The sequence below is a fragment of the Dermacentor andersoni genome, chromosome 8 (genome assembly GCF_023375885.2).
Source record: "Dermacentor andersoni chromosome 8, qqDerAnde1_hic_scaffold, whole genome shotgun sequence".
In the NCBI taxonomy this organism is placed as follows: domain Eukaryota; kingdom Metazoa; phylum Arthropoda; class Arachnida; order Ixodida; family Ixodidae; genus Dermacentor; species Dermacentor andersoni.
Window position 1 is genome coordinate 131,839,574 of NC_092821.1, and position 14,207 is coordinate 131,853,780.

Below are 14,207 nucleotides of genomic sequence, written 5' to 3' on the forward strand. Positions count from 1 at the left end.
TCCAATAAAAGAATAAATAATTTTTGTGGAAACCTTTTCAGCAGTTGCCTGTTGGCAACACCAGGCAGAACACCAAAAGTGAGCTTCACCTCAAGCCACCTATGGCTTCCTGTGGAGCTTGTACAGACAGCCCTCATCGAATGTGAAACAGGTGTACATTGCATTTGGTCTAAATTAATTGAGACGTGACAGCAGCCTGCAGTATTGCATTGGTCTTCTTGTTCTGACTGTGCTTTAAAACAGAGCTAGTAGTGTGCGAAACTTAATCCTCTGTTCCTGCTCTAATCCAACAAAATACACTTGCTGCCTATCTTTCGGTGTTGGCTGAAGCTGAAAACTTCTGCAAAATCAAAACTCGGCAACAGAACAAACATTTTTGTTACGTGTTAGCAACACTTTTCCATAAAAGTTAATTAAAACAGGCAAAAGGTTGAGTTCATTTCGTTGTGTCGAAGTTTTCAATGCATTAGGCTGTATGGATATGGCGGATAATTGACTAGTTTGTTATATTGAAAATTTTGTAAGATCAGGTTTGGTTAAATCTACGATTGACTGTATCAGTTGTCTACTTTATTATTTTGGATGATTAACCCATTAACTGCCTAAAACGAGGCAACTCATCATCACAACAAGCGTTCCACTGATGCTGATGAAAGTTAACTCGTGAACTTTCATGATTTTTTCACATGTGTATATTATGTGTAGTTTCTTGTAATTTTGGCAAATAAATAATACACTATGACTTTTGCAATTTCGTTTTTCAACATCACTAAAAATGCAATAAACATTCCCAACATTTTTTCAGAATAAATTAGTGGAAACCGTGCAGGTCCAAAAAAAAAAAATTCCCCACATTTAAAATTTTTTCAAAATTGTAATGGCAGTTAAGGGGTTAACATAACAAACATGGAAAGTATGGAAGGAAGAAGGGAGAGAGACACCGTAGTGTTGTGGCTTCACTTTTACCATCTGTGTTTCTATTCCAGACATGTACAGCCAGTAACAATGCAAAAAGGAACCTCTAATTCATATTCATGACAACAAAATTTACTTGTTTATGCTGAAAAGCAGAACACACACAGGGGTAGGTTCTTCTTCATTAGGACTAGCTACTCCCTAATACTGATTGGGTGATTCTCTTTATACAGATAGATCCTGTTCAATCTAACTCTCCCAGACATGCAGTTTAGCGACTTTTAGTATTAGGTGCTCTGGTTTCGAAATAGAAACGAAACTAAATATGTGACTTTTCACAGTTCCTTTTGTAACTTTGATGAATTCAAGATTCACATATGGTTTGGCGTGTGCTTTAAAGCTGTGTAGAACTGCTGCACTGGTTCCCTAGGGGAGCCAGTGCTGGTCAGGAGGCACTACAGCCATCTGAATGTGCAACTAAACTATGCCGACACCATCCTGCAGGGAAGCTACGAAAATGACAAAACACTTTAAATGATAACAGACGCATCCTTGAATCAAAGTGTGCCAATGCCCGAAGCGTGCAGCCAGGCTCTGTCCATAGCCGTGCACAGTCGGAGGAGCACTCGCGCTCCCATGTTCTAGCACATCTGTGTTATGTTGGGTCAAACACGGGAACACAGGATGAGCGCTTTGCTGTTTTGTTCGCGCTGTTACCATTATGAATGCATACAGACTCGCCCACCTTTCCACTTTAATACAGATGCTGGACATGCGTGTCTCGGCATGAGCAGTTAACTTGCCGACATGAAATTGCAGCATTTCCTCTTGAAAACTGCTTCCTCTGCCAGCTATACTGTGTTTTAAGGCGCTGCTGTTGGCATGCAAAGTTTCAGTGCTGGTTGCCCACAGTGCGTTTCGTGGTTTCTTACATTCGGCCTCAGCTTTACAGACTTTCCAACACTCGGTGCACTCATATACAATATGTTGTCTGCATGCCTCCGTAATCTACAAGGATTCCTAAGCAGTTGTAGATCCTTTTAATGCTTTAATTAAAACAGTTCCGAAGATCTTGCTTGCAATTTCTTTTAATTTTTTTGTGTGGCTAAACTGGAACACACTTCTGGTAAAGTTGTTGAGACCAGAGAAGGATCTGCAGATAATGGTACTTTGCCATTTTCCCACTGGTACAGTTAGGAATGCTAAGTGTAATAACTTGATCATCCTTTAACCCTTTCAGGCATTAAGTTAATTATGTCAATTGAAAGCTAACTTTCACCGCATTTCTTGCATCTTCAAAATCATAAAAAGCGTACAGCTGCAAAACAGATTAAAGATTTTGCATTATTTTGCGAGTTTTGTCCTACTTTAGGAATGTGGACTTCGTGTGAAAACTCGATACTGCAGCATCAGATATGAGAGCATCAACTATTTCATGTCTAGCAGGCTTGAAACACATCTATCCAGCCACTTGCAAATCATGCTTGGTGCAAAAAACTGCGACAAACAATGAAAAGTTATCCCGCTACACACAATGGCCTACTGACACCAAGCAAAAACACCCAACCGTTTACCTTCCCACTCTTTTTACTCCAACATTTTGAATGCGCTACTCAAACTTGCAGCACATTTCCAATCAGAAGTGTTTCAAGATGTATGCGGCATGTTTGAGATATCATTACTTTCATCAATGCTTTCGCTGTCGCTGTTGATGCACTATCTTGGCATATACAATTGTGTATACAGCACCTAAAAGAGTTAGGGAAAAAGAACACATCCGTGCATAGTTTTCCGCCAAGTCAAGGCATGCAACGCAGTGAAAGCACTGTGTAGTCCACAATGTGGAGTACGGTAGAGTTCAATATTCAAGGCTTTTCTTCCTCACCTAAAAGAATAGTTATGATTAAACTTACTGAAACAAAATTATGTCCTATAAAATACCCCTTCACATTTTTAGTTGGTACCCCTTCAATACGGAATTTACAGCTAAATATGTGACACAAATGTATCTTACATAACTGAGAGACAATTCTTCTTGCACATTTTGGGGTTGTTGCAAGCTGAAATATTTTACCCAAATATTTTAACATAATACTGCCAAGATACTGAACAATACAAAAGTGGGTAAATAAACTTTCTTTTGAAAATGTAAGAAAATGTCCCATATTATCAATTCTACCTGAAAATTATAAATACTTTTCAAACACAAAGTTGGGGCCCACGAAAGAGAATGCATAGTAAATTACAATTATTCGAAGTTATCGAAAGAATTTCCAACTTTCTTCAAATTCAGCCATTTCTTTTGAGATTTTTTCTTGTACCACATTTTCCTTCTAATGGTATAATTCAAATGGTGTTCTGACAAAAAAAAAAAAAAAAATCAGAATATTTTGGGAATGCCTATGTTTAGACTTACTAAACGGCCACAATTTAAAACAAAAAGGAAAAGATGGGAGAAATTTCAGTTACCTGATTGTGCGTTTGGCGTTATCCTGAAAGGGATAACACTCATATGTATGTGGTGGCTTTATTAAGTACCATTCTCTTTCCCTACTTAGGGAAAGGAGTCATTTTGACAAAGTAAATTATTGTAATTCATTCATTAGATATGCACACGTCTTGCTTTCCTGTGTCTACTTTGAACGTGCAACCATTGCTTGGTGCTTAACTGTTTGTAGCACTTATAATGCGGCACCGCTTGGCGCCATTTCCGCTACTGACGCCTCCCATTTTCTGAAGCACAGATAAAGGGAAAAAGATAAAGGGATGCGGCAGTCTTGGCTGCCAGGTGTTTTTTTTTTAATTATGGGGTTTTATGTGCCAAAACCACTTTCTGATTATGAGGCACGCCATAGTGGAGGACGCCGGCAATTTCGACCAGCTGGGGTTCTTTAACATGCACCTAAATCTAATTACACGGGTGCTTTCGCATTTCGCCCCCATCGAAATGCGGCCGCCATGGCTGGGATTCGATCCCGCGACCTCGTGCTCAGCAGCCCAACGTCATAGCCCCTGAGCAACCACGTCGGCTTGTCTGCCAGGTGTCCTCCACCTGCCGTGCGCTGGAAGTTTCCACAAAATGCAACAAATTCAATTTTCAAGAAACACATCAGCAGGCTTTAAATTCAAATGCTATTTATTGGCAATACGTTGCTGAACATTTTACAAAGTTCCTGAATCAGCAAATCATTGAATTCTATTGCTTGTGCTAGTCAGTGATATTAATGGGGGTAGTTAGTGTTCCACAGAAAACATGGAATCTTTTGTTTCTATCACTGTCATCTGAAGACGCCGCGCAGTCAATACTACGGTGCCTTGAAGTTCATTAGAAATCCCGGAATATTTCTATTATTAACAAAACAGGTGGGCTTTTTGTTCCATTCTGCAAGGTCAAAAAAGAACCGAGGCGAGCAACACTGACAGATAGAAAAATTTAAGCTGTGTCACACCCTCTGTTGTATAGAAACGAAACCTGCCAGAAACTTGCAGCTTGACCAACTTCTGTGAAGATGGCGGCGCAACCAGGATGGTCTATGTTCATGAATTATCTTCAAAGGAATGCGAAGGAGTATGCAGAAAATGTGGCACAGCTTTACTCAAGCACGGCCAGGGGCATATGTCAGTGCCAGCACTCATAGGGATAATGGAAAGACTCGTAATAGTGCAAGCTGCTAATGTTTAAATAAGAGTTAAGAAACCTAAATAAAATTCAATTCTGGGGTTTGTGTTCGCGTTCTTCCAAGATTCCGGTATGCTCGAGGTCATGAGATACAGGGTGGCCAGTTTTTCTAGAACAATCTGCCCACCATCCTTCAACAAATCTGCTGTTACCTGATCCTCCCCAGCTGCCTTCCCCCTTTGCATAGCTCCCAAGGCTTTCTTTACTTTTTCCGGCATTACTTGTGGGATTTCAAATTCCTCTAGACTATTCTCTCTTCCATTATCGTCGTGGGTGCCACTGGTACTGTATAAATCTCTATAGAACTCCTCAGCCACTTGAACTATCTCATCCATATTAGTAATGATATTGCCGGCTTTGTCTCTTAACGCATACGTCTGATTCTTGCCAATTCCTAGTTTCTTGTTCACTGCTTTTAGGCTTCCTCCGTTCCTGAGAGCATGCTCAATTCTATCTATATTATACTTCTTTATGTCAGCTGTCTTACACTTGTTGATTAACTTAGAAAGTTCTGCCAGTTCTATTAGACGGGTTAGACGCTTTCATACATTGGCATTTCTTGATCAGATCTTTCGTCTCCTGCGATAGCTTACTGGTATCTTGTCTAACGGAGTTACCACCGATTTCTATTGCACACTCCTTAATGATGCCCATAAGATTGTTGTTCATTGCTTCAACACTAAGGTCCTCTTCCCGAGTTAAAGCCGAATACCTGTTCTGTAGCTTGATCCGGAATTCCTCTAGTTTCCCTCTTACCGCTCATTGATTGGCTTCTTATGTACAAGTTTCTTCCATTCCCTCCTCAGATCTAGGCTAATTCGAGTTTATTGTAGCGAGTGTTCACAGTGCGAAAGGAACACGGTCTTCAAATTGCGCACATTGTACCACCTGCTGCTCCCTAATTATTCCAGGGCAAGCAGGCAGTCCGCCTTCCACTTGGAAGTGTCGAGCAGCTGCGGGACGCTCCTCAAGTACTGAGTTGTCATGCTTCCACGAAGTCCAGTGGCTATTTCACCCCATCGCAGAACTTGTACGATGTCGGACTGCCATTTTCTCTGCAGGTGCAAAAAAAAAAAAAAAGAAAAAGAAAAAGGTGGAAGATATGGAGGACTGGCAGAAATGACAGCTAGGAGGGTTGATCACTGATTATGTTGAAAGTGGTGAAAAAGAAAGCTCCTAGAGGATGAATAAAGAGACAGAAGCGTCGATCACAGATTATCTTGATAGCAGTAGAAAAAAAGAAGCTTTTAGAGGTTGGCAGATGCAACATGAAGATGAGTTAATCACCGATTATCTTGAAAGTGGACAAAAAATAAAACATGAGTAAGAGCTGGGAAAAATGGCAGCGCTTCTATGGCAGCAGCTGTTATGAGGCACTTCGGTTCTAGACGTATCCACCAGCCTTACTTGTACAACCTCTCTGGCTGCCTCAAAAACAGCAGTTATAATGGAGTCTCATTGTACACGAAAATACCGTTGTCATACCCAAGATTTGTTAAAGCACACATTCCTTACGTGCTGATATCAGTGCGAAACATATTTACTTCAATATATCTGATAATTTGTTATAACCAAGTTCATCGTACTGAGGTTCGAGTACATAGTCAAACCTTGACATATCAATAAATTCGGATATATAATGCATTATTACAGTAATGCAGTACTTTTTTCTATTCCCTCACCGATATCACCTTGTAATTAATATATCCTTAAGAAGGTGCCTTTGTGTCAGATGAGACTTCATTAGAAATGGGTTCAAACATACTACATGCGTGCGGAGGTTGTCCGAATGTCCTTCAGCACTTGTGACAGTTGCAAAGTGCTAACAGCAGTGACTAACAATGCTAGTGGAAGCGGCACTTCTTGCCCAATATAGTTGTTATTGCAAAGCTGGGTGAGTCCAAGGTATCGGCAAGCAAGAGTGTTTGACAGAAGCGAACATGCGGATGCATTTTATCAACAATGTAAACGTATTACAAAAATGTCTACACCCTTTGGGACGTGCCTTGTCCCCGAATAATAATTGTTATCCATGCTTGCGTTTCGTTTCATTAAAAACTCTGCACTTGCTACTTTCCTTTTAGTAACCCTGTGTCAAGCTGATAATGCACATGGAGTTCATGACCTTGAAGTGGTGGGTACACAGCCTTAAAGGACGAAAAGCGCATACAATAAAATCACGATAATTTTTTGGAGGGTACATACAGATAAGCTCAATGAACTAGGCAGGCACACTATGATACACACATTTAGACTGTTTAATGACAACTGGACAAAAAAATTGAATTACCAAAGCAGAATACGAATGCCACAACGACCGGTGGAAACTGCCTCCTTGATTGGCTAACCCGGCTGTAATGCCCACAGTATTGTACATATGCTATGTTTCGCATACTTCAAAATTCTCATTTACGAACAGGAAGCTTAATGCATAGACTATAGCAGCATTTTTTTATATGCTGGAGCGAGTTTGTACTTGCAAATAGTTCAGCAAATTAATTAATAATGAATTACTATGCTGAGTTACAACTCGAATGACATTTTTTTTTTCTTCTCTTACTCTTTGTGGTGAGAAATAAGGATGATTAAATTGTTCCAATTTTACTTGATGTGGAAGTGCGTTTGGGCATTACAGGGTTATGGCTAAAGCAACAATTAACATAATTGGAAAGAGAAGCCGTAGTAATCTGTCCTTGAAGTATGTTTAAAAAGCCTATGTGGAAGGAGAAGCTGGTGCTGTTGGAGGCCAAATGCAATGAGATTTTGGACTGCATACAAAGGGTAGTTTCAGACTGCATAGATATAGAGTAGCTTGCCTGCAACACCTTACATTCTTTGTATGAGTGAATGTCTCATGGAAAGCTAGCAGAAATGGTCATTCTTGATGCCGAACCTTTAAGAAGAAAAGAAAGAAAATTCTGAAAGACCTGCTGCCATTAACGCTCACCAGATATGACATAGAACCTGGAACATTGAGAACTAACATGGCATCCAAGCATGACCTCTGAGAACATGTGATGCCAGAAGTGCACCGAACTTTTTGGAGGCCCATGCTATGGGACCTGCTTACCACCAGGTGCCTGCTTTATCTACTAAGGGGCTATTTAAGGGCTGTAAGTAAGCAAATTAAACTACTAGCCCAGCAAATTTGCTAAGATTGCTTTGACAGTACGTACTATTAATTTACAGTTCCAATGTAATCAAAGTGAAATTTCACTGCACTTGGCCCCTAAGGGAACGTTAAAGAGAAAAGTAATGTGAATTGTGTTAGGAAATAACCATCTACGATAACAGAAAAGGCACATTTATTATAAGAGGCTCAGTAAGCTATGAGCAACGCGAAAAATGAGTGTCAATGCTGCTTTGAAGTTTCACGCTAGCTTGCTGTGATGTCATGGATTTTGACAGTGCCTGCTCAAGCCTGGTTGACTTTTTATTGGTAAAGATGGATTACATTGTATTCTAAAGAAGCCAAAGATTGAACTTGGCAAGTTTCAAGAACTTTGACTAAGTCACAGTAGCCAAAAATCTGCAAAAATGCTTTGGAATCCAAGAAATACCGCTTACATGTTGGCACAGAGGTTTTGGCTAGAAATTTAAAAACTTTGACCGTCATTTTCCCTTGCAGTAATCAACCTCTTGCCGTGAAATTAGAGTGAAATTGTACTCCAGTGGTATGTTACAGTTTCCGTTTCTTAAATGCATCACTAGGCTTTCTGCATAGATATCATCACAAGGCAAGTCGACAATTTTACTCAACGAGGTGTTTCACCTGGTCAAGTCCATGAAACAGGAACAAAATGGATGGATTTTGTCTTCGCAGATTTTGAATGTAATCTGCAGGGCAGGCATACTTGGCAACCTTGTCGGCTGTAAAGAATTGGGAAAAGCTTCAGGCAAGGTCATTTTTTAACACTTAGTTTTGCCATATCAGTGGATTTTCTGCCAGACCTATCAGGTTTTATGCTTGCCAAAAACATGCTTTGTACAGACAGCCAATTGTGTTTTAGCAGAGTTCAAATGCAGTTAATTTCAGTGGCTCTCCGCTGGAGTCACAGAAATATTAGGGGATTTTAGAGTACCTATATCTATAATGTCTGAAACCGAATCTTTTGAACGAGAAATTGCACCTCTGAGTTGTGGTGCCTGTCTTTGAGACTACAGATGACGCAACGCCAAAATCTCCTTGCAGAACTCGTCTGACATTTTTATTTATTAAGACAGATTCTCACTTAAAAGGTATTCAATAACCATACACTGTCAACATTTACAAATGCGTTGTAAAACACAAAGACAAAAACAAACAACCAATGAATGAATGGATAAACGGAGAAATATATATACACAGAAACAGGCAGGAACAGTTAAAACACAAAAAAGAAAGACAGGTATGGAGCAAAAACAAATAAACACAGACATGGGAAAAGAGCATTATTAGCAAAGAAACAGCTAAACCGAACAGAAAGTGATAAATACAGAAACGAAACAGAAATACATACACACACATAAAAGAAGATATACATAGACACAGAAATCACTAGTGCTCATTTCACACACATTTTGTGCAATTGCACTTTGTTAGTTGCTTGCATGTTCATCATGTAACTACTAACAGGCCCAAAGGTTTACAGTGATTGCAGCATCGAATCACTAATTAGTTTATATGTGCGCCACAATAAATTTCTTCTCAGCCTTAACTGACATTATATATCACTGAAAATTTTTGTAGTACTCTTTTGGCAGATTTAGAAAAAAAAAGAAGAAATATTTAGCACATTTTAGGTGATATTGCACGTTGGCTTAGGAGAGTATTTTGGGAAAAAAGAAAATAAAGGCAACTCTGCTTATGAGTACGTACCATTGTGGACAATGACACACACTCTGCTCGTACACTGCTGGTTCCGTAGGCTCTCCAGCCATCTGTTCACGCTTGTGCAGCTACACGTAACAACATGCAAGGAAGGCACATGGTTTTCACTTGAACATAAACATAGTGAACTCAGATGTGTCGTATATTGAACTTCATTTGCACCAAGTACAACTTTAGCTGATGCCAGAGGTTTAACAGAAGAAGAATAGAGCCGCAGGCTCCCCTTTAATGGCAGAGAGGCAGAGCACAAGCACATGCAAAAAAGCAAGAATATATATGTACTCAATCTCGGGATATGCGTAACAACAAGTAGCTAGCCCAAATTACATGCACGTCACAAGTGAATAGCATAAATTACCATGAGAATGTGGGTAATGTAGTTGCTAGCCATGTACTTGCCCCTACTACAATGCTCGATTAGCCCTGCAGCTTTGAAGATAAACAAAATAAATAATTGGCACAACGAACGGCCAGAAATTGAATTACTGCCAATCATGTGTGAAACCGTGAAGTATGAAGACTAGAACGTGGACGCAAACCTCGTTAGAGAAGTGATGTCTAAGATGATCACGCAAAGCAGGTTGTTCTGGATGCTTGGAACTTCTTCGAGCGCTTCCACAGACTTGAAAGAGTTGCTGCAAATCGGAAGACAGCATGGGAAAGCAATTAAAAACCATGCAGCCTACGATTAATTGATTGTACGTCTGGCATTTGCCACACAGTTGCCAAATGCACCTCCTGCGCGACTCAACCCATTAAGCTTTCGCTGAAAGGTCACCCAACGTGTTTTTACAAGCTCTCTCACTTCTGTGGAATTCTTCTACTTCCACCAATCTGCACATAAGGGTGCCTCTTAAGAGGATTCAAGCTTGGGTCCTGCCCGTTTTAACACTCGTGTTACGTACATTTCCCTTGTAGTGGCACTACTATCAGTTGCAACCATGGAGAAGGAAAAAAAAACGAAAGCCAGTCAGCGACCAAGAACAAGTGGTATACTGCTGATGCTTTCCTAATAAATGTGGCTGGGGTCGCCTTCACTAGCAACCTCCACACTTGCTGTGCAACACAGTTACACTCCATTAAACTTGTATTGCAACAAATGAATCAAGTTATTGCAAATTATTCATCTAGAAACACAATATTTCTGAAAAGGTAGATGCCAGAGTTGGCACTTTTGAATGGCTTAGCTAATAGACTCATTATAGCTACGACAAAATGCAAAAAATTAAGAATTGTTATTCTGGGCTTGTATGTGCCAAAACTGATTGAGACACGCTGTAGTGGGGAGGCTCCAAATTGCGACCACCTGGGGTTCTTTAACGTGCACCCAATGGATGGTACACAAGCATTTTCGCATTCTACCTCCATCAAAATGCAGCCATGAATCGAACCTGCAACCTCAAGTTTGGCAGCGCGACGCCGCAGTCACTAGGCTACAGTGGCAGGTGCTACACTATGCAGGTAGCACAGTAAACCAAGGCCCCATGAGGCGAGACACAAAGACACACACACGCACACACACACAGATTGTGTCGAAGTTCCAACTACCCAGTTCTTTTTCAGATTAGTCATTCTGGCCTACAGTAACAGGATGATGCGAATGGATTGGCAGCATGAGCTCTATAAAATTCAAACTGCTATGTGAACTCATTTCGAAAATTGATTCATTGCCTCTTATGCACATCACTACTAAAACAAGGCACCTTATAATCCGAGTTTCAAACTTAAATGATGCGTTGTTTGTACGCATTCTACCTCCCCTCCATCCAGATGCACACTCAAACTTTTATGCAGTGCTTCAAAGAGACCAGACAGTACGGACATACCATATTTATTCGAATATAGGTTGACCTTTCTTTTCCAAATATATTACCCAAAGTGAGTTACCAACCTATGTTCAGGACCATAGAATCAACCTATATTTGTGAACAAAGCTAGCAACAGAACAGGGTTAATGGAGTTCTTTCATTGTGCGTATGCTGTAAAGCAAATCTGGAGATCATCCAGACTGGCTTTAAAAGATGCTGCGTATCCAACGCACTTAACATTGAGGACAACATCGTTTGGGGGTGCTGAGGACCCCTGCAAAGCATGCAACAAGGATGACGTCGCTGGAAGTTCCGAGTATTCAGCTTGTGGCATCGGCTAGCAAGATTTAGTAGCCAAGCTTATGTTAAATAAAGGCATGTCACGTTCGAAGTTCTTCATTTTTCTGAAAGGATATGGGGCGACCAATATTCAAATGACTTTTTTTAATCAGTTCAATATATAGTGCTCGATCTATATTCGAGCAAATGCAGAAACAGACTGACATGATGAACAAAAGAGACAGTCTGTCCGATGGAAACATGCCTTGCAATATCAACTCCATTTCATCTTGGTTAATGCCCATTGTGGTCAAGAGTAATCGGTATGTTCAGTGACCACCAATCTGAGAATGCAGTACAAGGTTCTCCCACAAACTGCCAGCAGCTAGCTGTGCAAGCGTGCTTAAAAACCTTGAATCAAATTGCGATGTTCAACGGCCCTATGCAACACAGTGCAGAATTATGACACGTGCTGTAGTGGAAAGCTCTGGATGAATATCAATCACCTAGGGCTTTTTAACATGCACCCAAATCTAAATACAAGAGCATCTTTTGCATTTCAAAATGTGTGGCCGCATTGGCCTTGTATCGAACCCTCAACCTTGTGCATGAAGAAATTGAACTGACTGTCCAGTGCACTCTTAACATGTCCATATGTTACGGCACCCAAACTAACAACACGTTTCCCAGCAACACAGCCCATCAGACCTACTGGGAAGCTATCATTTGACTTTCACAATCATCCACAGATTTATTTCTGGTTTGACATTGCTTTATTAGGTTGTCACCATCTTTAGACTGTCCCGACCAGTGCGCTGTGAAGTGGAACAATACGAACGATACTTGCGATGTGCACGGGCGAAATTCGGGCCATTCTGACAACTTGACGAGTTGATCGCACATTGTCTCACGCATTTGCCGGTCCTCACCAACGACCTGTTGAACAGAAGGTTCATTTCAAATTTGGGACGAATGTTGATGCATCGTTTCATGTTTTGAGGCCACAACTGCAACAATCGGCAAGGCTCTGACTGGTGCTGCAGAAGTCTTTTGTCAGACTGCGGGATCTATACTACTGGGAAACGGAGGCCTTAGGAGGGCACTTCAGATAATAAAGTGCGTGTGTTGGATGTGACGCGAAGGCAACATGCTTCCCTCTCTTAAAACAAACTGTCGTTGTCTATCGCCACAGGAATAAGGTAACGAGGGAAATTGTCGAAGCAGCTGAGATCGCTAGAGCAGTTGACGATTGTATTGCACGCAGTCTATTCTTTTATCAAAGAAAGAGCTTGAATTTTTGGGCATAGTAGCCACATGACTGCTTTTCCTCCTTCCCTTCAGTGTGTCTGCTGCAGTGGCGTCCCAGTGAGTATATATAAGCTCACCCGCTGCAATAAATCAATTGTTGAAAGTTAGCGCTCGTCCCGTGTTCCTACTTCGTCCTTGTGTCATTCTTGCGCTATGTATCCCAGTTTGTATGTATCCCACTAACACGCCCAAACTTCTTCACTGCTATAATACACCACCAGGTCCTGGGGGCGTTCGCAAGCAAAACACACCTTCGGTAAGCGGCAAGCTCCCAACCCACGGACCAATCCGAATTCCAGCTTTATGTGCCCGTTGACCTTTTGGTGTCCTGGAAAAGCCGCCAAAGTGTATTAAATAAAGCCACATTGTTTACGCTTAGTACATGCGCAAACTGTCACTTCCCTCGATGGCGGCCTGGCAGAAGAGACTGTTGCTCGCAACGGCAGCTCGGTTGACATAACAGTGCGACGTCACTCAAGCTTTTCAGGCATGTGGCGTTCGGGACAGCGTACGTGACGAAAAGGTGCCCCGGGACTTCTGCAACGCCAGTCAGAACCAACATTTTGATTGGAAGCGTTCGTTCACTTACCGCGAACTTCATCGCGACAAAAGGACTATTTCGCAGTCCTTTCGACATGTAAACAGCAAAGGCGTTATCCATGGCTGAAAATGAAGTACCTGAGACGCTGGAGTTGTCTTCAGTCATTGCTACGGCGATTGTGCGAACATTAAATGTTTCAGACCTTGCTTGAAATGCCCGCTCATACACCCTGTTACATGGAGCCATGGGCTTTCTGTCGGCTGTGGCTGCCGTTGACTGCTAACGACTGCTGGCTAGCCGTCCAAGAGGAGTCAAATCCAGCAGGAAACAAATGGCGGTAGTTTAAACTGGTTTAAACCAGACATTAAAACACGCTGAAACCACAGTCAGCTACTCTATGGTTCAAGTAGTAGCTTTGAGTTTCCTATGGTTTAAACCATCGTAGCTTAACCCAGTGATTAAACAATGGTTTGAACTTGTGCACTCTAGTTTGATATGCTGTATGTAGCTCTCCGATGTTCAATGATCCGACGTTGATAAAACGCGTTATCATGAAACACCGATGTCGCATATCCGCTTTCGATCGCCATCGAACCCGATCTGGATCGAAATTCTCGACCGCGATTGGCTCCCTCCCCGCAAAGGAGCCAATCATGACTGATAAATTCAGTCCTGGTCAGGCTTGACCGCGATCGCCGTGTGACACGTAAAAACACAATCTTTTTGTAAAAATTAATTATTGCCTTCATATACAAATGGCCGAGCTCGAGCAGGTTAAAAATAGAGAACGTGCACGAGGATCTGCGT

General features: G+C 41.4%; 1 protein-coding gene across 3 annotated transcripts; it reads right to left on the reverse strand.

Moving 5' to 3' along the window:
* Positions 1-4,033: 4,033 nt before the first annotated feature.
* LOC126525692 (uncharacterized) lies at positions 4,034-13,675 on the reverse strand. 3 transcript variants are annotated; one of them, XM_055067644.2, is made up of 7 exons: positions 13,538-13,675; positions 13,111-13,396; positions 12,399-12,487; positions 10,004-10,099; positions 9,453-9,532; positions 8,367-8,464; positions 4,034-5,649 (listed from the first exon to the last, which is right to left on the reverse strand). In XM_055067644.2, exons 3-7 carry the CDS (start codon positions 12,464-12,466, stop codon positions 5,497-5,499), a joined length of 495 nt encoding a protein of 164 aa, XP_054923619.1. In that variant the 5' UTR covers positions 12,467-12,487; positions 13,111-13,396; positions 13,538-13,675; the 3' UTR covers positions 4,034-5,496. The 3 variants fall into 3 exon arrangements, with proteins under 3 accessions (XP_054923619.1, XP_054923618.1, XP_054923617.1); XM_055067643.2 differs by lacking the exon at positions 13,111-13,396; XM_055067642.2 differs by lacking the exon at positions 13,111-13,396 and having other exon boundaries at positions 13,449-13,675.
* Between the last annotated feature and the right edge of the window lie 532 nt (positions 13,676-14,207).